Genomic DNA, 25,024 nt, shown 5'->3' with positions numbered 1-25,024 from the left:
ATAGCGTTTCAAGTACCATAAACGTTTCAAGCTCCACGAGCCGCCCTAGTTCTGGACGATGGAACAACTGTCGCCTGGCGTGACATGTGCGGCCGAACAGTGCGGCGGGCGCCCACGCAAAGCCGAGAGCCTACTCGTGCGGCAGGAGATTGTTGTTTTATCTAATTTTCTTCCGGCCCTCGGAAGACACACCGTCCGGCGGGCGAGACCGTTCCCGCCCCACCCAGACGCGCTCATCAGCCATCAGCCACCGGAGGGAAGCCGAATTTCCTTCCGTCCCGGGGTCGCCTTACAGGACCGAGAGTTTGCCGGGAAGGCCTCCGGGAAGTGGAATAAATTTCCCGTTGGGCACGTGGAGTCAAGCTCTCGCTGTTCCGCTACCCCGATCCCCCTCCCCGGTGGCAACACGTTCGTCGTTTACCCGAAGTTAAGTTTGGTGCGCGCCCGGTGGCATTAATTTCCGCTACGAGCACGCTGCGCTCGGCATACACTGGAGTTGGCGTTTATCCTCCTGGCGGAAGTACCACAAGCCGATGGGGCAGACCACACGAAGGAAGGAAGGAAGGAACGATGGTGGGTCTTGCCGCTAACGATCATCGCCGCAGCAAACGGCGCTGAAGCTCTTCCAGCGCGATGACTTTTGTTGACGACACATCTGCTCGAAAGATACTGCCGGGATTTTCGCTGACAAGCATGGGCTGGCCAGGGCAATGCTGGACTCGTAATCGCATTATGGGACGTGGAGGCGAATGAAAAAAAAAACCGGGAGGAAACGTGGAAACTAAAGAAAGAACAGCAGCGCGAAAGTTTTTCTAATAAAGAGGAAAATGGAAAAATTATGTTTTAATCATGTACATTGTTTTCTTCTCCCCAAAGGGCAGTACTAGAAGGCTTGCAAGCGAAACGAATGCGCTGCAGAAACAATCGTCATTTACGTTAACTTCTACACTTACATCCTTTGTGCTGCCGAGATCGCAATCCGACGGCAATAAAAATCTTTTCACTATGGCCTTCCTCCGGAACGCGCTTTTCCGATCCCCGACCCACTATTTCGAATTCAAACCGACCACGATCAGATTGTGCGGCATTTATGTAGCCTTCTATTTATTATTCCATTAATGGAAATTAATTAAATAATTTGCAACTTCCGTTTTATCGCTCCACCATCAATTTTATGACCCCGCAAAGGGAGCTCCCCCGTCGCGCAACCATGCAAACAAAGCAAACGAACGGCAAGCTCTAGAAGCATGAAAAACTCTGAGAAAACAATTAGCTTCGAGCGGATGGTGTATGAGCGTTGGCACGATGCAAAAAAAAACCGCATTAAATGGCGCACATCAGAAGCTCGAGGCCTTTTGGCGTCGAGAAACGATGAACCAACACATCCGTTCCGGGAATCAAACAGAGGATGATTTCAATATCTTTTCCCCAGTTTTTCTACGAATCTCTTGGCGCCTAGTTTGTTATGTTTCTGTGAGGAAAAACTTATCCTTTTGTGTAACTTCTCGTCATGCACCGCGAATCACATCGAGGAAACTACATCGACCATACATTTGTTCTTTGTTGATGCTTGGATATACGATGAGATTTTATTTGTTGTCAATATGTCTGCCGCTTATTCGTAACACTTTCACAATCAAATGTGAACAATGAATGTTACGCGTTGATAAACAGGCCTTCTTAAGTTTTTGTTCGTACGTAAATGAAGATACTTTTCGCTTTTGCGTTTCCCACGCACAACATCTTCCTCTACATCTGGCTCTTGATCCAATCGACATAAGATTCGACACGCGTCTGAACGGTCATCGCCGGGTAAACGTAACTCACGATACCAACGAGGAAGTGGACTACCGTTCCACTATCGTCCAGCCGCTGCTGCCAGAACGAAGGCTCTCCGGAAACGATCGGGTAGCCGGTGATCTCCAGGTCCGCACAGAGCTGCGTCGCCTCCAGACTTCGGTTGCCATAGTGACGAAACACCTCACAGTCCTTGTTGTACTTGGGATAGCTGTTCAGGTATTGTAGGTCTGAGGAAATTGCGGAAACAAACAAAGTGCTTGAATTTCTTCAAATAAACTCTGTTGTGGTATGTACAATTACCTGTCAACACAAACTGCCTTAGATGGAACGGGGTGTGCGTTTGATTCTGCCACAGACATGCCGGTGTCTTTCCACTCTCCGGAGCGACTGTGCCGGCTATCCTCACAATAGCAATGTCGTTACGCAGAGTGGTTTCCTCGAACCGGGGATGGAACGTGATCTTGCTCACCCACAGCGTTGGTGCCGTTTTTTCCCAGCCTAGCTTCACCACAACCTCGTTGGAGTCTATCCGCGATAGGCAACTTGATGTAGACAGGGCCATACTTTGCGAAATCAGCGTTCCGATACAAAAATCGAACGATCCATTTAGGGTTTTCCAAGCAATCATTACCTGATCAAATTGAACGGAAGTGAATTATTGGGTTGAGATTCGGTTGTGTACGACATTACCACATGTGGAAACTGTTCCTCGAAGTCCAACGCTCCGTACGGATTGAAAATACCCTCCTTGTGGACGGATTTGTACCGCGATGAACATTCATCCAGTTCACTCCCAGCGCCCTCAGTTGCATTGAGCACATGGTGGAATGGACAACACACGATCGTTCCGTTGGCACAGAGCGTCACCTGCCTCTGGACGGTAAAGTCGTACTGCACCTTCGGACATCTCCGTGTGTCAGTGCACACTCCGACGTCTCCATCTGGCAGCTTGCAGTGGTCGTTGAGGTCCAGATCCGTATTGAAAAATTGTATCGCGCCAATGTCCTGCCGTCGATGGGTAAGCAGGATCTTACTCAACCACTCGGTGTGACTGCCAAGCTTCACCCCTAATGCCGCCTGCCCGTAACCACAGTCCCTTCCGAGCAGATTAAGCGCGTACGCGTGGTTGAAGTACTTGGAAAGACGAAACACTTTACGCTGAATAGCACCGCCAAGCAACTGCTCGCAAGCCTCCGGCACCAGGAACAGATCGTTGCGGAAGCAAAGATGTTCATCTGCCAAACCGTTGGTCATGAGATGTTTATAGTCCGTCGGTAATGTACAATTATCAGCGGTACGTTGGCTTGTCCTCGATACCAACGTTGTTAAACTTGAATCTGAAAAATAAGCAACATTCAAACATTATAAACTGTGTTCAGCATTCATACTAACGGTGTTCGCACCGATGCCTATCTCCAATCCACCGAAGGGAATTTGATTAAGATCCGTCCGTCCTCTTCCCGTTACTTCGAACTGGTCATTCGGTATGTTTTTAAAATACCATGGGCAGGAGGGGAGAAATAGTTCATCGAAAACAAATGGCTTCGCAAGTTTGAGTACAGCTATATTATTATACACCGATCCACTGGCATACTGTGGATGCACCTGGACGCGTTCAATTTCTCTTTGAAGAATGTCAAGCACGACCACACGGCTGGGAGATTTCCTACAAGTAACAAACATGAGCGAACTACATAATTCTTTATGCTAAAAAGTCGTGCAGTCACCCATTCGAAGAGGCACATTCGGCCAAAGTAATGACGGTATCTTCATCAATCAACACGCCGTTACAGTTGTCCAAGGTGCTATTCTCATCCCAACGTATTGCCACGGTCGAGGGAATATCTTCAACATTGATGTGCACGCCACGATAGTCCAGGGACTCGATAGTGTCGGATTTGGATGCCACTATATCAGGTTCAAACTCTCTCAGCTGGACGTATCGCACGGCGCAGGCATGAGGCTTAAATTTCCACTCTGAAACGGAAGAAGATATGTATAAACAGACCCTTACATTATCCTTTAAAATAGTTAGTTTTATCTTTTCTCCACTCACCAGGAGCGTTTTCACCATGGTTTTCTAAAACGGAGCGTATCCAAGGGATGTACGGAGCCACCTTTGTGTAAACCCCGGGAGCGGACTGGCCACAGAACGACCCAAACGATGTTACCGCTACGATGAATGGCGTCATTTTGGCGTTATGCAGCAGCTTCACTTGCAGTGGACCTCCCGAGTCACCCTGAAAACGATCAGCTTTCTCATGTGTCCATCTTAACGTTACCTTAATAATTCCAACCAACCGGACATGTGTCCATCTTTGCATCACCCGCACACAGCTGATAATCCTGGAGGCCCTCTTTCAAACCGCGATCACCAACGCGGTACGTTTGGTCACATTTGCTCTTCTCAACCGGTTGCAGGGTAACTTTCAGTAAAATTGGTGTTTGAGATTGTCCTAAAAAGAGAGAAGACAAACCCTTTTAATGCACTGCAATGCTCATTTTTCACAGACATTCTTACCAACACCGGTGGCACCCCATCCTGCAGACTCGAAAGAATTAAAACGAATCTCCTCTGCGTCCCAGAGACATGCTGGAGCAACGGTGTCATTCAATCTACAATAAACAACAATCGATGTACCTTTCTTATGTATACAAATTTGTAAGCTCAGTTGGACGGTCAGCTTACATCACATTTTTCTCCAACTTGATCAAAGCAACGTCATGGTACTTGGCACTGAACCGGTGCTCCGGGTGGCGTATGATCTCCACGATATCGTATTGTTGAGCAAACGCATCATCTGTATCGTTGTATAGGTTAAGATCACCAAAGCGAACAACCGTCGGCGGTTTATTGCTGAAGCAATAAATAACATTTCATGATTCTTCACACAGCGTCAAGGCGTAATAGATTGGCTTGGACAGCTTAATCATGTCTTACTCTTCATCGGCGACACAGTGGGCGGCAGTGAGCACAAAATTTTCCCAAATCAGCGATCCACCACAACTCCACTTGATGGTTCGGCCCGGCTGCGTCCATCCAATCGCTCCAATATGGGCGAATTCTCGCAAGTACGCAGGTCTTCCTTCGGCGGGAGCAACAGCACCTCCGCTCCCCAAATGGTAGTATCGTAGATGGCAATCTTAAGAATGGTAAGACAAAGTGTGCTGATTCTTATGCGGAAGTAACTATCCCTACAACTCACGCACCATCCAACGATTCGCGCTCGTTCGGTTTCAATGCTGCATGAAGAACGCCCTGTTCTGGAGTTGCCAGACCAGGCAAATCGGCGATTGCTGGAATAGCGCAACAATTGTTCGTTTCAAATATCACCTCATGAACTCTAGTAAAACTCTCTAAAACTGTGTGGCATTACCTCCACCGAACACCAACAGCACACTCACTAACGTTATGAGACGCACCATCTCACTGCCTTAACTAGACTGAAGCTAGGTCTGCGCGAACCATGGACGGTAAACAATCACCAAACCGCGCACGAGCCACGAGCCGAAATCGTCAAACCGGTTGGAGTCTTTCACGGGAGTCCCCAACCCTGAAACCTGACCGGTTGCTAAGTGAGAGGCACAGGCGTTCGGAAGTAAACAATTTAATTGGTGTAAAATGTGTCTTCTTTGATGACCGGAACACAATCACAAAGGCTAGATCGTACCATTAAAGAAGAACAACACAAGAATATCGTCACACATCCCTCCGAATTCACACTGTCGCCGGTTATTAGGCGGATAGCAGAATGGGGAAGCCGATCGAAGGGCGTTCGACTCCGATAAAATGTTAAAGCGAAAAAGCTGAAAAAGCGTCTATGAATTCATTTGGGATTTTGAGATCAATTATCAGCTATTTCGATTTGTGCCATCTTTCCATACATTTTATTTTCAATATTCATCAAATTCAATGGTGATGTTAGTTTAAATTACTCAGAGCTGCATTGGAACTAACAGTACATACACCAAACATATTTTAGAGTTGGAGTATAATATTTATGAAAAAGATTATTTTTTTTTTTTGGTTAGCAAGTTGCTCAACATTAATAGTACAGACTAAATTTGTTTCATTTAGAAGTTTTTTATCCCCCATTGCTACATCTTTCATAAAATAGTTACCCGTTGTTTGGTAGCGTTAGTAAGAATACTTTTAACCATACTATACTTATTTAAAACAACATTATCATTTAAATCATTTCAAAAAGAAAGTGTTATGAAATACAAGGAAATCAGAACCAGATTAAAATGGTTTGTATTTGCATAATTAGAACTATTTGCGATGTTTCTTATTCAGTTTTGATGTGTTTGGAACTTCTCACAACACACTTTTAATCCAACTCACATACGACGAAATTCTGGTATGAAGAAACACGCTACCATCATCGATGGACTTATGGCTGGCGATGCCAACCAGAAATGGGATAGAACTTTTTTCACCAACCATTTTATTCCACAATGATGGCATATCTTCATCTACATCCAACTTCCCGTCCTGAAGCTCCATATCCAGACAAAGTTCATTTGGTTCTAGAACCCTGCCGAAGGTGTCCTTGCAGTCGATGCTGTATCTTGGAAATGCGTCTGTTTGACCAGATGTATCTGTAAAGAGTCAAACCGTTCATTGTTAATTTCTTTGATATCGTTGAGAAACACGATTGTCTATTGAACATACTGGCAAGAATTTGAGTTAACAAGAATGGAGTATGGGTGGAGTTTGTCCATAGACAAGCCGGCCTTTTCCCGAACTGCTGCTCTAGGTGATCTTTCATTTGAATTAATGCAATGTTGTGTTGTTTTGTAGAGTTATTGAACTTATGATGAACGATTACTCTCTCTACTGCCAATGATGTGGACAGAGGGTGGTAAGTTTCTCCGAAGGATATGTTTGCAGGGATTTGCGTTCCAATAACACAGTTGGCTGCCACCACTATCGTTCGACTCGTAACGATCGTTCCGACGCAAGACTTTACACCTGAGTCTATGTTCCAAATGATCGAAACCTGTTGACTCAAGAAACCATTATTACCTGGGTATTTTATGTAAGTTGTTTTATACTTACGAGGGACTTTTTTGTATCGAATGATTTTTCTAGTGTATGATATTTTTTTACACATCCATCGATTTCCCTCCATTCAGCATTTGTGTCGTTACGAATGAGTTCATTTGGACAGCACACCAATGATCCGGTCTGACAAAATCGTGCTACCGAACCTTCTTCCCACTCATACGATACATAAGGACTATACGCAGCTTCAACGCATGTACCATCACTTCCACGCCCTGCAACACAACGATCACCTTCTTCAAGCGCTTCATTCAGAAATATAACTCGCTCATCATGGTCCGGAAGATCATGCTTCGGTAGTAAAACGGACTGCATCCATTCCATGTGATGAGCGATTTTCACACCAACTGCCGGTTCCCCATACCCACAGTCTCTGCCGAAAAGGTTCAATGCGTATACGTCAGGAAGCATACGATGCCATATGTACCCTTCGCTTGCGATTGGTCCGCCGAGGGTTTGGTTGCAGGTGCCAGGAAGCAAGAATTGTTCAGACCCAAAACAGAGGTGCTCGTCAGTTAAACCTTTTTCGAATTGGGATGCATAATCATCTGATAAAGAACAGCTTGGACCATGTCGCTCGTATGCAACTGCATGAACATCGATCGTTTCATTAGATGCTGTAAAGAAAAAGGCAAAAGAAAACGAATGCACTATTTTTATACTGTGCAAAACACACACAAACGAACACTTACCAATGGCAATTGAGGGAATTTTTCGTTCAATTTGATTCCTTAAACCACGGCCAGCCGTTTTCAGCTTTGATACGGGTGTATCCTCCTTATACCACAAGCAAGCAGGAACGAAAGATCCGCCGAACGTCACGCGATCTTTCAACTTAAGAAGTCCTAGATCGTTGTACGGTGAATTGGTCTCGTATCTTGGATGTTGGAAATATTCGGCAACATGATTCATTTTGTTTCCTCCGTACCGGATATGCGTGGGTGGGACCCTTTCGAATAAGAAACAAAATCGTAAATTGTATTGTATCCAAACACTCATTCATAGTTCACACTAACCCATCGATTTCAGTGCATCGTGCTAGTGTAACAACCCATCGTTCATCAAAAATGATACCATAACATGTCGATCCCTGCGTGGAGAGTGTTTCATTCCAATGGATTGAAACTTGATGTTCCGTGGCAGCTTTCAACAGTTGAGCATTAGCGAACTCCAACGATTGCTGCCCGTTAGTGCCACCGAGTATAACAGCCGGATCGTACTCTCTATACCGTACGTACCGTAAGGCACAAGCTGATGGTTGGAACATTTGCTCTGCAAATGAGAGATCTCCAGGTAAATGCAAGCAAATCGCACTCAGTGGAAGTGTTATTTTAACCTGTCGCATTCTCTCCACGATCGTTAAGCACCGTGCGTATCCAGGGAATATAAGGTGCCACTCTAGTGTAGACACCTGGAACCGATTGACCACAGGCAGCCCCAAATGACGTTACTCCGACCACAAACGGAGTGACACGAGTGTTGTGTAGCAGCTTTACTTGCAGTGGACCCCCAGAATCACCCTTCAATATGTGTTGGTTAGTAAGATTCAATGGGTGAATTAAATCCATCCAGCACACTAACCGGACAGGTATCCATTTGCTCATCACCGGCACACATCTGGTTCGGGTGTAGACCGTCACGCAGTCCTCGCGTATGCAAGAAATGATTGCTACACCGTACAGGATCAGCTGGACTCAAAGAAACCTTCAACAGAACCGGTGAACGTTTCTCAGCTGTGGAAATACCGATGGAAATGCACAATTTACTCATTCAGATGATGAAGTATTGCTTATTAACTCACCAAACCCTGTATCTCCCCACCCAGCAGCTTCAAAAGATTTGAAACGGATCACGTCCTCATTCCAAAGACATGCGGGAGCAACTGTATCATGTAAACTAGAAGAAGAGTTCCAACTGGCATACATAAATCACACAACAACAAATCAAACTTACATGACACCCTTATCCAAACGCATCAGAGCGATATCGTGATATCTTCTAGAAAACATATGTTCCGGATGCCTTATAATTTCAACAATCCTCCGCTGCTGAGCGAACATGTCATCTTCAGTGTTGTAAAGGTTGATGTCCCCAAGCCGTGCCACATCTGGAACATTATTGCTAGAGGCAAAAAGAAAGTATTGTCTTCAAAACCTACCAAGCATACCGACGAATGCCCCACTTACTCGGCGTCTGCCGTACAATGGGCCGCAGTAAGAACATAGTTCTCCCAGATCAATGAACCACCACAATTCCAGACGATTGCACCATCCTCACGAGTCCATCCTATGGCCGCTATGTGAGCGAACTCCGTTATATAAGCCGTTGTACCAAAGGCCACTTGAGGCGTAGAGGGTAACGGTAAACCATATCTGTGATATCGAACGTGGCAGTCTATGCAAAAAGTGGGTCTAAGTGTTGATTACTTTGCAAAGAATCATCTTCGTAACTCAATCACCTACCATCGATAGATGTTCGTTGGTTGGGTACGATCAACCATTCCATATCATCCTCTGGGACTAAGGTGTTAGGATAAGTAAAAGATGTTAGAATGTACAACAATCAGGAATCAATCAGATTAGGCATTTCTATCAGACCTGCACGTGTAAATTCCACTAAAATCACGGGTAACAGCAGAAACAGTATCAGACGCTCCATAGGACTACTTAGCTCGTTTAATGCAGTTTAGCTACTGATCGTTATCTGCCACTGGTCATACATATCAGTAGTTTCTTTCTTATCATTTCACACACACACACCTTCCACGGGACTGTGTAAACTTCTATGATTGGTGTGTTATTAATAAGAAACTAATAAACAACTAGTCCGCATCACAGTATAAAACATAATTTGTTTGAGTCTGCTTGATTGCCTGCTGTTATAACACATTGCTTCTGCAATACTGCCATTGAGGTTCTTGCTCAATAACTTTATGCACAATCGAGCAACAAACAGCATGTTTGATACTGTTCAACCATTGATTTATTTATTCATTTAGTTTTTGTATCGTGTTCTCGTATTCGTTCGTCACTTCACAATAAGCTTTTGATCCAACTTACATATGACGATATGCGGGAGTAAAGATAATCACTGGCACCACGCGGAGACTTGTGACTGGCGATTCCAACCAGATAAGTAGGAGAATAGTTCGTGCCAACTTCCTTTTTCCATAAAACCGGTGTATCTAGATTCACTGTTAAATGTCCTCCCCAATCGTCCACAAAGACGCAGAGCTCATACGGTTGTATCATTCTTCCGAACGCGTCATAACAGTCGGTGCTGTATTCGGAAAATCCCTCCGCATCCTCTATCACGGTTAGGCCTACAAAAATTTAAAACAGATATACTTATAGTGGATAAAACAATTCAAGTATTCGGGAAACCCTACCGTCAGAGCTATTTCTATCAAAAGCCTCTTCATCACTCTCAGGTGTTGCATCTGGGAAATAAAAAGAAGCTTAAAATATAGATTCGACGAAATTGTTAATCCATAGCGAAATCATTGGGAAACATACCGTAAACAACTTGAGTCAAATGAAACGGAGTGTGGGTTGCGTTTGTCCATAGGCAAACCGGCTCGATGTTCATCAGTACGCGGGTAAGATGTTTCATCTTTAACAATGCTATGTTGTGACGTTTCGTTGACATATCAAACTCGGGGTGTATTATGACCCCCTCGACTGCCGTCAATTTGTTTCCACCACTCTTAGCATGATTGATTGATACATCTGCAGGAAAGGTCATGCCAAACACACAGTTAGCAGCCACCACAACCGTACGGCTGGTGATGATCGTTCCAATACATGGTTTTTCCTCCGTTTTCGAATTCCAAACAATAGAAATCTGATAAGATTAAACATATTTATGAAACGAGTTACGATTATTTTGCTGCCATTTTACTCACAAGACTCTCTTTAAAACTGCGAGCTTTCGTGGGAGTTTTACGAATTTCACATTCAATTAATTCTCTCCATTCTGCATCCGTCTCATTCCGAATGAATTCTCGTGGACAACACACCAAGGATCCAGTGTGACAAAATTGCACCTGACCACCTATTTGGAACTCGTGGACCATCTTCGGGCAAATCTTGTGTGCGACGCATATGCCATCTGTTCCGTTTCTGTCCGCTTCGCAAACATCTCCTTCTCCTAGCTCGCTGTTCACAAAAGTAAACGGTGTATTTCTGTCAACTTCTTTCTCCTTGGGCAGCAAGATGGACTCAAGCCATTTCGCATGATGAGCTATCTTGACACCTACGGCCGATTCACCATATCCGCAATCCTTGCCGTAAAGGTTTAGTGCGTACACGTTGGTTATTTTGTAATCAAAATGGTATGCTTTAGTTTGTATCGGACCACCGAGGATTTGATTGCAAGAGCCAGGAACCAGGAAGAGATCCGAGCCGAGACAAAGATGCTCGTCGGTTAACCCCTTCGCTAAATGGGATTTGAATGAATCTGTGCAGTTTGTCACATTGTGTATGTAGCTGGTAGCAAGTACATCCACCGTTTTGTTTGACCCTGTTGGTAAAAAGATGATAACATTTAACATTTTAAGTACTAAAACTTAGCTGAAAGAACTTACAGAATGCAGTTGGATTTGGTTCAAAATCATTTAGTTCCAGCGATCCCCTGCCAGAAATAGTCAATTTCTTTATGGAAGAATCGTCTTCAAGCGACAGACACGCCGGAACAAAGGATTTCGAGAACTTGACTGGATCCTTCAGCTTCAGTATTCCTATGTTGTTGTACAAAGAGTTTTCCTCATATTTTGGATGCTTAAAGACTTCTGCAACTGCACTTATTTTGTTACCCTCATAGCGAATATGTGTCGGAGAAGTTCTGTAGAAAGATTGGTAATATGTAACTAGCAGCACAATTAACACGATCGAAAAACCATACCCACCCATTGATTGAAGTGCATTGTGCTAGAGTCAAAACCGTACTCTCATCAAAGACGACACCATAACATTGTTCAGACTCAACAGAAGTTACTTGCTTCGAATGGATTGTAACATGATGTACCATGTTAGCTTCCAAAAGATTGGCATTCTTAAACTCCAGCGATTCAAACGAGCCTCTTTTACCGAGTATAACAGCCGGTTCATATTCTCTGTATCGAACGTACCGTATGGCACAAGCTTGAGGTTCGAACATTCCGTCTGGAATAGGATGATTTCGTGATGAGATAAGTAAACCACCTCCAGCAGAATCTTTATACTCACTTGTAACATTCTCTCCGTGTTTGTTTAGAGTAGATTGTATCCAGGGAATGTAAGGTGCCACTCTTGTGTAAACTCCAGGAACCGATTGACCGCAGGCAGCTCCAAAAGACGTTACTCCGACCAGAAATGGGGTAACTCGTGTGTTGTGCAACAGCTTCACTTGTAGTGGACCACCCGAATCACCCTAAAGTATATTTCGTTTAAAGTAAGATTCAAGTGAATTAAATCACAAATAAGCTCTCACCGGACAGGTGTCCATTTTGATGTCTCCTGCGCACATTTGATTATTGTGCAAACCCTCACGCAATCCCCGTGTTCCCAAGTAATGCTGGCTACAACGCTTGGGATCAACGAGGCTTAAGGAAACCTTCAACAGGATCGGCGAGCGCTTCTCAGCTGCGAGTGTTTCAACCAACAGGCGTTAATGTTTTGTGTTTGATGATGTACTCAAAATTCGCTTACCAAAACCAGTATCTCCCCAACCGGTTGCTTCCATCGTTTTGAAGCGGATCTCGTCCCCGTTCCAAAGACATGCGGGAGCAACAGTATCGTGAAATCTGGAAGAAGAGCATCTTATAGTGAGCAGGTATCTAAATAGTCATTTTTTCATCATCAACTTACCTGACACCCTTTTCCAAACGCATCAGAGCTATGTCATGATATCTTTTGCTGAACTTGTGCTCAGGATGTCTGATAACTTCAACAATTTTAAGCTGCTGTGCGTATTCGTTATCCCCATCGTCGTACAAATTAAGGTCGCCAAAGCGTGCCACGTCAGGTTGTTCATTGCTAAACCAAACGATTCATATTAACATACCAATTTGGCGCGATGCGTACAACGGATTACTTGCTTGGAGTCTGCCGCGCAATGGGCCGCTGTGAGAATGTAGTTATCCCATATCAACGAACCACCACAGTTCCAAAGCGTAGCGCCATCCGATTGACTCCATCCAATCGCTGCCATATGTGCAAACTCTCGTAAATACGTCGGCCTTCCATTCGCTGCCGCAGGAGCCACTGGAGGTCGTTGAGCGTACTTAATGAAACGAAAATGACAATCTAATGCTGCAAGTTAATTACCATACGGTCAATAGACGGTTAAAGTATTCCAACTAACCGTTTATCGATTGTCTTTTGTTTGGCATAATCAAACCTTCCATATCTTCCCCGGAGTTAAGTTCTGAAATACAAACATCCTTTGTATAGCTTGAAAACATTGCTTTAAATATCACCTGAACTCACCTGTTTTACAATATTTAATAAATAATAGCAACACTGTCAATAGCAATTGCACATCGAATACCTTTGAAGCATGCATTTTTGTTAGCGTACTAAAATTGTCTATTTATCGTGTAAAATAAGCAAACTCGAGGCTACACCTTAACTCAGATGCAGCCGCACCCAAGAAGCACTATCGTCAACTGATCGGATTATTTTTATGTAACCGCGAACAATAGCGCAAAGCGAATGAACGCTGACTGGGGAGCTGGTGCGAAATGTCTTAAAACAAACAAAACAAAAAAGCACAATCGACAGCGCTATGGACAAATAAAGTTGTCTAACTGGTTTATGTTGTATGGCAAACCGGTTTTTTTTTTTTCACAAACACAACAGAAAGCATTGAACTTGAGGGAAGAGAAGAAATACGGTTGAATGAAAAAATGGGCCGAAAAGCTCATTAGCGTGACATAACATTTAAAGCTTTACTATCGTGAGAGGTCATGAAAGAAAGCTTAGTCGATTGAATATCACCATACATCATAACTATTGTGTGATTCAATCAACCTACGAACAATACATTTGCTCTATGGAACGTGAAGTAAGGGTAGTTTAGCTACTTAATTTCGGTAATGTTGATGTGCATTTTTAAAATAAACATCCTAGCTATTATAAATGGATGGATAAATTTATTTGTTATTCATTCCAACAATATTTTCACTTGTTTCAGGTTGTACTTTCTCATAACACACTTTTGATCCAATTTACATACGACGATACTCGGGTGTGTATAAAGTCACTACCTTCATCCGTGGACTTTTGGCTAGCGATCCCAATCACATAAGGAATCGAATATTGTTTCCCAGCTTCAGCTCGCCAGAGCGCTGGTGCATCTTCATCCACATTCAACATGCCGCTCCACTCACGGGCAAATACGCATAGCTCATTCGGTTGAAGAGTCCTTCCAAACACTCCCGCACAGTCAGCGCTATACATTGTGAACGCCTCAGTGACGTTCGCAATTGTTGTGTCTGCAGGTAAAACATCAACATCATTAAAAGGAATCTTTATCAACATCTTGAAAACATACTTAATAGAACTTGAGTTAAACTAAACGCCGTGTGAGTCGTGTTTGTCCACAGGCAGGCTGGTCTTTTGCCCCACAAGGTACCGATGTCATCCTTGGTTTTTATCAAAGCGATGTTGTTCTGCTTCGTGGAAAGATCAAATTCGGGATGAATGATAACTCTCTCTATTGCTATCGATTTGAAAGCAGATTCTTGATGTGATACTTCAGTGGGATGCTCGTTTCCAAGCCCAACGCAGTTTGCAGCTATCATGATCGCTCGCTTCGTAATGATCGTCCCTATGCAAGTCGTTCTGCTTGATTCCGTGTTCCAAACGAGATGAATCTGAAAATAATTAATATTTATTATAACACTTTATATCACATCCCAAATTACAGATGATGTTACTAAATTATCGCTAAAGCTGAGTGAATTTTCAACCGACGACTGACGGTTTTCACATTCATCTATTTCCCTCCACGCTGCATCGGTCTCGTTGCGAATAAAATCCCGTGGACAGCATACCAAGGAGCCGGTCTGACAAAAACGCACCTGCTCATTCCTGTAGAACTCATGCACCACCCTCGGACAAAATATAGCTTCAACGCATATGCCATCACCATTTCCGCTACCAGAATTACATGAGTCCCCTTCAGCCAGTAGGCTGTTAAGAAATATAACTGGTTCATCTGCGTCATCCTCGATAGCCTTAGGGAGCAATATTGATTCCATCCATTCCGTATGATGAGCAATCCTGACACCTACGGCCGGCAGTCCGTAGCCACAGTCCCTACCGAAAAGGTTCAGTGCATACACGTATGTAAACCGCCGATCCAAACGTCTCACTTCGCTGTATATTGGACCACCAAAGGTTTGAGTGCAAGTTCCTGGGACGAGAAAAATTTCCGAACCAAAGCAAAGGTGCTCCTCGGTTAAATTTTTTTCCACACCGAACGATGTACAGTTTACGATGTCTTGAGTATATCCGATGGCAAGCGCACTTACCATGTTACTTGACCCTGTTAGAGGAACAGAGAAGCAAAATTGTTATTGTAATTTACTTACACACTTAGGCGCTTAAGTATACTTACAAAAGTCAATTGAACCTATCCGTGCTTCGATTAAATTGTATGGTCCTTGAGCCGCCACTGCAATCTTCGTTAGTGGCAACTCTTTGTTGTGCCAAAGGCAAACAGGGGAAAAATATTCAGAAAACTTTAACGGGTCTTTCAACAAGAGAAGCCCGATGTCGTAAAACGGAGAGGTTTTCTCATACTTAGGATGCGTGAAATATTTCATTACAGTGTTTGTTCTATTGTCTCGATATCGAATATGAGTAGGTGGTTGTCTGTGGGCGAACAAATCAACTGAGCTGAGTAAAAACAAATATAATGTATGCTTTGTTTTACTTACCCATCAACTACTGTGCACCGTGCTAATGTTACTATCCAACGATCATCAATGATCACACCGTAACATTGCTCAGGCTCCACCGAAACTTTTCGATTCCAATGGATTGACACCTGCTGTGCTGTTTCAGCTTCAAATATATGAGCATTATCTAAGTACACCATACGGAAGGAACTGTTACGGCGCGGGGCAACAGCCGGTTCGTACTCTCGCCATTCAGCGTATTTAATTGCACAGCCTTGTGGCGTGAACATCCATTCTGCAACAGAAAGTAGTCAACTGACCAAGCTAAGATTTCACGGTTCCGATCCGATACTCACCTTCTGTCTTCTCACCACCGACATTCAGAATTGATCGTATCCAAGGAATATAAGGAGCCACTCTTGTGTAGACTCCAGGAACCGAACGACCGCAGGCAGCTCCAAAGGATGTTACTCCGACTAGAAATGGGGTAACCCGTGTGTTATGCAGTAGTTTCACTTCCAGTGGACCACCTGAATCACCCTAAAGTAGTTCGTTTTTAGATAGTTTCGAATGAAGCGAGCCTCACAGAAATACTCACGGGACAAGTATCCATTTTAATATCACCGGCACACATCTGGTTCTCGTGCAAACCCTGGCGCAATCCCCGCGTATGCAAGAAATGATTGCTACACCGTTCAGGACCAACGGAGCTTAGGGAAACCTTCAACAAGACTGGCGAACGTTGCTCAACTGTGGATGCAACAATATCAAGTTTTTCTTGTCCGAGTGTTAAGAATCGCCAGTTTACTTACAAAAACCTGTATCTCCCCATCCTGCAGCTTCCATCGATGTGAAATTGATCTCGTGTTGATTCCAAAGACATGCCGGAACAACGGTATCATGAAAGCTACACAGCTACACATAGTTAATCATATAGTAAGCACATACTTGTGCACGGTCAATAACCTACTCACATGACACTCCTATCCAAACGCATCATAGCTATATCGTGATATTTTTGGCTAAACTTGTGATCAGGATGTCTTATAACCTGCACAATTGTCCGCTGCTGTGCGTACGCGTCATCACTTGCGTCATGCAGATTCAGATCGCCAAAGCGAGCCACATTAGGGGGCATGTTACTTTAAACAAACAGCGAAAAATATCTTTCAGATGTCTCTGACGTTGTTACGGTATCACTTACTCCGCGTCTGCCGCACAATGGGCCGCAGTGAGGACATAGTTTTCCCATATCAATGATCCACCACAATTCCACATTGTAGTACCATTACCGTAACTCCATCCTATCGCTGCCATGTGAGGAAATTCTCGGAAGTAAGCCTGTTTTCCATGGGCTACTTTTCGTATTTGGTTGGTTTCCTGAAAAGCATACCTGACATTCCGAAAATGGCAATCTGTTTGTAACGGAAAGGATACAAAACGATGTTACAAAATAGCCAATGGTAACAAGAACAATGCATGTGTCCGAAACTTGCCATCAATAGTTTCCCGTTGGTTTGGTACTAACAAACCTTTTGTGTCATCCTCTAAAACAACAAACGGGAGCGATTTCTGTCCGGCAACTGTAAGGTGTGAAATCGAAAAAGATTTAAATTGTTTCCAGAAATAACTCATCAGAAAGATGAGTTTGTTCGTACCTGAACGGCAAATAAGCCCCACTAATAGGAGATGAAGAAGACTTCTTACACGAGATTTCTGACAATCGATCATCTTTGCTACTTTTGTACTTTCATACTGAGCTCTACTGATAGTGCATAACTTGTTTTTATACTCTTCAATCTGAAGTACATACATACAGGGGATTTTTAATGCCAACACATCGTATTGATTGCCATTGATACTTCCTGTTCGAAAAACATACACTTATAAACATATTGTTCATCAGATTAATGCCTGTTTCATAATATAAGACTACTACTACAAGCTGTTAGGTTTCCTTTTTCCAACCGTCAATTCCACGACATGATAACAAATACAGTACAAGATCGTAATATAAGCCCGTTAGAGAAAACTAATCGCGTGCTTTTTATTTAAAACGATAGAAATAGAGGAAGTTGAATAATTGCTTGTCACGGTTTCCAAACACTTTGAGAAGATTTAACAACATTTTAAGCTAGAAGCTTAGTTGCTGCTAACCTATTTATTTCACAATTTTTCCATGAAGTTATAGAAAGTAATGTGTCTCAGTCCTTGATGCTGATGTGTAACGGCAGATTTCTATACTTAGTGTATAGAACAACAACGAAACTTCTATCAATCAACACACAGGCGCTCTGTTTTGTCTTCACAACGGTTTAAAGCTAGCTGTTGTTCACGTAAAATTTGCCTCATTTTATTTTTTTGTTCTAACACAAGAACCCTTCCCAAATCCTGATATTCAACTAAGTTGGTACCATCCTGGTCAACGGGTGGATCGTTCTCTCGTAGTTCGGCATAATCTGTAGCACAGGCTTCAGGTTGAAACATCCATTCTGGAACAAAAACCCAATATAATAGGTAAAATTCCACCTCGCTTCATTGCTGACACTAACCTGCCACACGTTCTCCTCGTTCTTTGAGAACATTAAATATCCATGGTATATAAGGTGCCACTCTAGTGTAGACTCCAGGAACCGAGAAGCCACAGGCAGCTCCAAATGACGTTACTCCGATCACAAATGGAATGACACGCGTGTTGTTCATCAGCTTCACTTGCAGTGGACCACCCGAATCACCCTACAGTACTTCTTCGTTAAGTAGTTTCGAAATGAATCGAGCCTCAGAGAATCACTTACCGGACAGGTGTCCATTTTGATGTCACCTGCGCACATTTGATTTTCTTGCAAACCAGCTCCCAATCCACGCGATCGCAAGTAGTGCCTGCTACATTGTAAAAGATCGACCGGGGTTAAGGAAACCTTCAATAAGATCGGTGAACGCTCTTCCACTGTGAATATTGCATTACAAACGGTCAAGTTATTTCGTACATGAAGAAAAGTAGATTTACTTACTAAATCCAGTATCTCCCCAACCAACAGCCTCAAATGATGGAAAATGAGTCACATACCCATTCCAAAGGCAAAGAGGAGCAACACCGACGTCGATTCTAGACGGAAAAAAAATCAAAATGTAGAAACTGAACCGGATTAAACTCTATCAACCACTTACGCGAGCCTTAAATCCAAACGCATCAGAGCTATGTCGTGATATTTCATACTAAACACGTGATAAGGATGTCTTATGATCTCAACGATCTTGCGCTGCTGGGCGTAGATGTCATCACTTGCATCGTATAGATTCAGATCCCCTAACCGTACCACATCAGGGGCTATACCACTAAAGACAGTCATCTGGTATAAGCTATCTAACAAACCACACTAACTGAACCATGAAATTATTACCTGCCGTCTACAGCACAATGGGCTGCAGTGAGGATATAGTTTCCCCATATCAACGATCCACCACAGTTCCAAAGTGTTGAGCCTTCCGGTTGACTCCACCCTATTGCTGCCATATGAGCGAATTCCCCGAAATAAGCTGGTCGTCCATGCGCTGCAACCGTTAATAATGTGGATTTGGGAATAAAACCAAACGTATCTGAGGATGGAACAAGGCTTGAAGTCTTAACTATGATTTAGAAAAACGTTACAGATAGTTCACACTTTCTAACGCCATATTTACTTCGATTGGGTTCTATCAGCGAGTCGCTTACAGTGGACAGCGTGTTTCCTTTTGCTGAAATTAGACGATGTACAATTAAAGACTACCTTTGTCGAAGCATATAAAATCGCACTTACCTGTTCGCAAAATCAGAACCATGAGTATAACCCGCAAAAGCAGTTGATCGTAAGGATCTTTGAAACAGCGTAGGACAGCCATCTCATTGACTTTCAGTACAATACTGATTATCTCTGCAAGCGCAGTAACATTCACAATTGCCTCAAAAGCGCGCACACACAAACACATATACGAATAGATTTTTCTTAATCTTTTATTGACACATTCCAATAACTAAACATACTAACATTCTGCATGTAATGGTTTCAAAACATTTTGCTAAATGGTTCAACGGAGTGATATGAATCGTTCCGCTTCGACCAGACGATCCAATTGTTTATTGTACAAGATGGAACCCAAGGTGTTTCAGTACTTTCCTGTTTTGATACATTTTGATTGACTATTCAGATTACCCATCGCCTCTAAAAAGCGCGAACGAACCGTGTGTGCGTTCTTGGACAAAATCTTATAATTCGCAAGCGAAACTCTTGCCACGAGAGTGAGCAACGCTATAATGCTTTCCTTTGCAAACTCTACAGTAAACAAGGCAAAACCCAAGCTTCGCTTCGATTATTATGGCTTAGCATACTGAAAGTGGAAGTAGTGGCATTAGTAGAAGCTTTACGCTTAGCTGCAGTAGTAGCGTTAGTAGTATTACGTTTAGCAGTAGTAGAAGTTTTACATTTACTCAGTACTCGAAAAGTGTGCGTTATTGTTACAAACCGACAAACAGTTTTTTTTCATTGTTTAATATGTATACAGCATCGTTCATACTACCCATGCCCAACGCTTTGACGTGATATGAATAAAAATTGTCAATCCTATTCAACCAGAAAGTTCATTCTGGCAGCAATTGCGTTGAAACGCTTAATTTAATATCCTTTATTCAGGATTGCGGTACGCTTTGCACAATGTAATAAGTCAACGTTCATCAATAACACATTGGAATGATGGGTAGTATCTACAAACTATACGGCCATTCCATGAAACTTCCTGTGTTGGTGCACATTGGAATGATGGGTAGTATCTACAAACTATACGGCTATTCCATGAAACTTCCTGTGTTGGTGCAGCATGTAATTTTGAGTTGCTTATCGAATGGTGTCTTTCATTTGTGTATGAATTTGCATCACCCGGCCCAACAGGTGACTCAGACTTCCGCATATCAGCGTATTTCTTGGCACAGACGTGAGGATGGAACATCCATTCTGGAAAAAAAATCTTCATCATACAAATCTGCAACGGTTTTAATCACTCATGCTAACCTGGCACATACTCTCCACCTGATTTCAGCGTCGAAGTTATCCATGGTATATAAGGAGCCACTTTAGTGTAGACTCCTGGAGCCGAGAGGCCACAGGCAGCTCCAAACGACGTCACTCCGACCAAAAATGGAGCACTAAGTTCATTGAAGTAGTGCTTCACTTGCAGTGGACCTCCTGAATCGCCCTTATCAACATAACCGATTGGTAAGACATTTGGAATATCTTGTGGCACACCAAAACACTTACCGGACATGTATCCATTATTTCATCACCTGCGCACATTTGATTCTCGTGCAAACCTGCACCTAATCCACGCGTATACAAGTAATGTTTACTGCATTTCGATTTTCCAACCAGGCTTAGGCGGACCTTAACCAGGAACGGCGAACGCATTCCTCCTGGATGAAATTCATATGATATAGGATATCAGATATAAATGCTTAATACTTGTAGGTTCTATGTGTATACTTACTAAAGCTAGTTTCTCCCCAGCCAACCGCTTCAAATGAGTTAGAACGGGATACGGCCTTATTCCAAAGACAAATGGGAACAACAGTGTCGTGAACTCTAAGGAAAATATGTATGTTATTCAAAACTCAGTCACGATATAGATAACTAAAGCACTTTACTTACGTGACACTCCTATCTAAACGCATCAGAGCTATATCGTGATATTTGTTACGAAACACGTAATTAGGATGTATTTTAATTTCAATGATATCTCGCTGCTGTGCGTGCTCGTCGTCACTTGCATCGTAAAGATTGATATCGCCCAAACGCGCCACAGTTGGTTCGCGAAGACTGAATGGAACATTTCTAGGTTAAACTCTAACGGAAAACTCTAACGGAAATTAAACACTTACTTGATATCTTTCGAACAATGCGCCGCAGTTAGAATGTAGTTCACCGAAATCAACGATCCACCACAATTCCACAGAAGTGAACGATCCGGTTGCTTCCACCCTATTGCTGCCATATGAGCAAACTCGCCCAAAATAGTAGGAGCCCCATTGGATGCAATAATCGACTGATGAGTTGGATCAGAATCATCCAACGAGTCTGTGCAAGATACAAGAAATGACTATCTGGTCGTGGTTTAGATGCGACGGATTCAATTTACTATGCTTACCGGATTGGTTGGGTACCATCACCTGTTCCACCTCATAGTCCCGCCAGTTTACTTTTCCTGAATCTTATCGTTGGATCATGTAACACACTTTGGTCAAGATGAATAAAATTACACTTACCTGTTCCCAAAATCAGAACCATCAATATTAACCGCAAAAGCAATTGATCGCAAGGATCTTTGCAACTGCGTAGGACAGCCATCTCATCTCACACTGTCAGTACTCTACTGACTTTCATATGTACAGAAGCAAGCTTTTTATACTTTTATCAGGGGCACTCGGTTTACTTAATCTTCGAATTCTTGCTACATCACAATAACTCATCATGCATATTGTTTGGTTTGAAAGACAAAATAAATCAATATAACATTCAGCATGCAACAAAAGCAACTTAACAAAATGCTAAGATAATGTTGCATGCTTCTTATTGATTCACTTCAACCAGACGTTCCGCTTATTCCTCGAGATGACCCCAAATGTACCTGATGCACTTCCTGTTTCGATGAAATTCGATTATCTGTTTAAAGTATTCAGACCATTAACATAAGAAACAAAAAACTATTAGTACACCCAAGTTGAATGGTTAAAACGTGTATTTAAAAGTTCTCTTAACCAACATTATCCCGCTGCAAGGGAGTTATGTGCCATACAGTTTAAGATCGGTTAAGTGAGCATCATTAGGAGACATGTTACTTAAAACAAATAGCGAAAAAGCGTTGTTACAAACTATTCTGAAAATGAGAGATTTTGAAAAATAAAGAAACGAATAAAGGAATAATTTGTTTGTCTTCTCATAAGCGTATTTCTGGCTATCCTGGCTATTTTATTAATAATCCGTAGCACTTCGGTATTAACCCGTGAGGTGCAGCTTAGTAATTGCTAAATAGAAAAAGGGAACATAATCCTCAGATGAAGTTAAAAACTAGTTTCTTTTTGAGGTCCTGGACCGACGTAAATCCCTGGTTCCAGATCCGCTCCATAGAACATTCCATGATGGACGTCACGTCATGCTATACGTTTCACTTTCAACGTTTCATGATGCACCATCCGTCCCATGGAGTAGCCAAAAGCTCCAATAGGTCTCCAATAGGTAGTATTTATTCCAGCAAACCATTACTTTCTATAAATTAACTGAGTGTGAGCTGGCAGAGTTCTATGCACTAATTAATACACCAGTACACCAACTTTCATTTAAAAAAACACAGAACCTTTGTGTTGTCTGCACAAAACTTATTTCTTTGGTATGCAGTTTGCTGTTGCTGTACCGTAAGAACATTTTTCAAATCCTGATATTTTAAATAGTTGCTACGAGGCCAGTCACCATGCATTGCATTATATTCTTTGGCACAGACTTCAGGCTGAAACATCCACTCTGTAAGACAATAAATAAAATTCAATAGCTAAAATTTCACCTGTCTTAATTGCTGACACTAACCTGCCACACGTTCTCCTCGGTCTTTGAGAGCATTAAATATCCATGGTATATAAGGTGCCACTCTAGTGTAAACTCCTGGAGCCGAGAAGCCACAGGCAGCTCCAAACGACGTTACTCCGACCGCAAACGGAATGACACGTTTGTTATACGCCAGCTTCACTTGCAGAGGACCACCCGAATCACCCTTATCAAGAAAGGCAATTGTTAAGATACTTTCTGTGTGTTAAAGCACTTCGATACACTTACCGGACAGGTGTCCATTTTGATGTCACCTGCACATATTTGATTATCTTGCAAACCAGCTCGCAATCCATGCGTATGCAGGTAGTGCGGGCTACATCGAAAGAGATCAACCGGGGTTAAGGAAACCTTCAATAAGTTCGGAGAACGTTTTTCCACTGTGAATATTGCATTACAAACGGTCAACTTATTTCGTACATGAAGAAACATCTCCCCAACCAGCAGCTTCCAATGATGGAAAACGAGTCACATCCCCATTCCAAAGACAAAGGGGAGCAACACCCTTTGCAATTCTAGGCGTAAAAATCAAAATGTAGGAACATAACAGGATCCAGCTCCAGCATCCACTTACGTGAGCCTTGTATCCAAACGCATCAGAGCTATGTCGTGATATTTCATACTAAACACGTGATAAGGATGTCTTATGATCTCAACGATCTTGCGCTGCTGGACGTAGCCATCATCACTTGTATCGTATAGATTCAGGTCCCCTAACCGTACCACATCAGGGGCTATACCACTAAAGACAAACATTTGGCATATTATATGCTTTAAAATACACCAAACTTACTGACGAATTCTTACTATCTGTCTGCGGCACAATGGGCGGCAGTGAGAATATAGTTTCCCCATATCAACGATCCACCACAGTTCCAAAGTGTTGAGCCTTCCGGTTGACTCCACCCTATTGCTGCCATATGAGCAAATTCTCCAAAATAAGCCGGTTGTGCATGCGATGCATGCAGACAACATTCCACTAGGGTGTTAAAACCAAACGAATCTGGGAATAGAACAAGGAAAGAATCTATTATAACCATGACTCTTGATACAAAGAATAGGATTATCCATACATACTGATTTCAAACAGCATTTCGTTGGGTTTCATGGAAGAGTCCCCATCATTGTTCAGCGTGTTTCCTGTTAGGGATGTTGATCGATGTATCAGGTAAGACACTTATGCCAATAAATTTAACTTGGACTTACCTGTTCGCAAAATTAGACCCATCAATATTAAACCCAAAAATGGTTGATCGCAAGGATCTTTGAAGCAGCGTAGGACAGCCATCTCATCTCGCACTGTCTGGTCTCTACTGATTATTTTATATGCGGGATCATGCTTTTAAACAATTACCAGGGGCACCCGATTTACTTAACCTCACTATTCCTGCTACACAACAATAAATTACCATAAACATTGTTTGGCTTTAAAGGACAAAATAAATCAATAAAACATCCTGTATGTAACAAAGCACAAGCAAACTATTTTGCAATATTTCCTCTCCGAGATGGTTCGTTGAACTATGGCTGGACATTCCGTTTGTTTATTTCATAAGACGAGCCCAAGGTAATTGAATACTTTCCTGTTTTTGTCCCGTTCGATTGCCAATAAAGATTATAAATAAAAATCAGAAACAACAAACTATTAGT

General features: G+C 42.7%; 3 protein-coding genes across 3 annotated transcripts; all 3 read right to left on the bottom strand.

The window, feature by feature from the left end:
* Positions 1-1,749: 1,749 nt before the first annotated feature.
* On the bottom strand, positions 1,750-5,226 carry LOC131293070 (uncharacterized). Its single transcript, XM_058321150.1, has 11 exons — positions 5,178-5,226; positions 5,011-5,097; positions 4,742-4,943; positions 4,490-4,657; positions 4,322-4,416; positions 4,102-4,256; positions 3,857-4,040; positions 3,592-3,777; positions 2,491-3,137; positions 2,101-2,431; positions 1,750-2,027 (listed from the first exon to the last, which is right to left on the bottom strand). The coding sequence occupies exons 1-11, from the start codon at positions 5,224-5,226 to the stop codon at positions 1,750-1,752; spliced, it is 2,382 nt and encodes a 793-aa protein (XP_058177133.1).
* A 24-nt stretch (positions 5,227-5,250) lies between these two features.
* LOC131293069 (uncharacterized) lies at positions 5,251-19,571 on the bottom strand. The gene is made up of 15 exons (XM_058321149.1): positions 19,550-19,571; positions 19,434-19,487; positions 19,154-19,304; positions 18,921-19,088; positions 11,454-11,710; positions 11,138-11,389; positions 9,331-9,387; positions 9,055-9,262; positions 8,822-8,989; positions 8,670-8,764; positions 8,450-8,601; positions 8,205-8,388; positions 7,885-8,140; positions 7,561-7,817; positions 5,251-5,372 (listed from the first exon to the last, which is right to left on the bottom strand). The coding sequence occupies exons 1-15, from the start codon at positions 19,569-19,571 to the stop codon at positions 5,251-5,253; spliced, it is 2,403 nt and encodes an 800-aa protein (XP_058177132.1).
* A 1,218-nt stretch (positions 19,572-20,789) lies between these two features.
* LOC131293068 (serine protease snake-like) lies at positions 20,790-24,662 on the bottom strand. Its single transcript, XM_058321148.1, has 10 exons — positions 24,581-24,662; positions 24,452-24,514; positions 24,182-24,377; positions 23,949-24,116; positions 23,603-23,690; positions 21,658-21,821; positions 21,428-21,595; positions 21,267-21,361; positions 21,041-21,192; positions 20,790-20,978 (listed from the first exon to the last, which is right to left on the bottom strand). The coding sequence occupies exons 1-10, from the start codon at positions 24,660-24,662 to the stop codon at positions 20,790-20,792; spliced, it is 1,365 nt and encodes a 454-aa protein (XP_058177131.1).
* Positions 24,663-25,024: the final 362 nt, after the last annotated feature.

The sequence above is a fragment of the Anopheles ziemanni genome, chromosome 2 (assembly GCF_943734765.1).
Source record: "Anopheles ziemanni chromosome 2, idAnoZiCoDA_A2_x.2, whole genome shotgun sequence".
In the NCBI taxonomy this organism is placed as follows: Eukaryota; Metazoa; Arthropoda; class Insecta; order Diptera; family Culicidae; genus Anopheles; species Anopheles ziemanni.
Note: the sequence above shows the minus strand (reverse complement) of the source record. Positions and strands in the feature narration are given on the sequence as shown.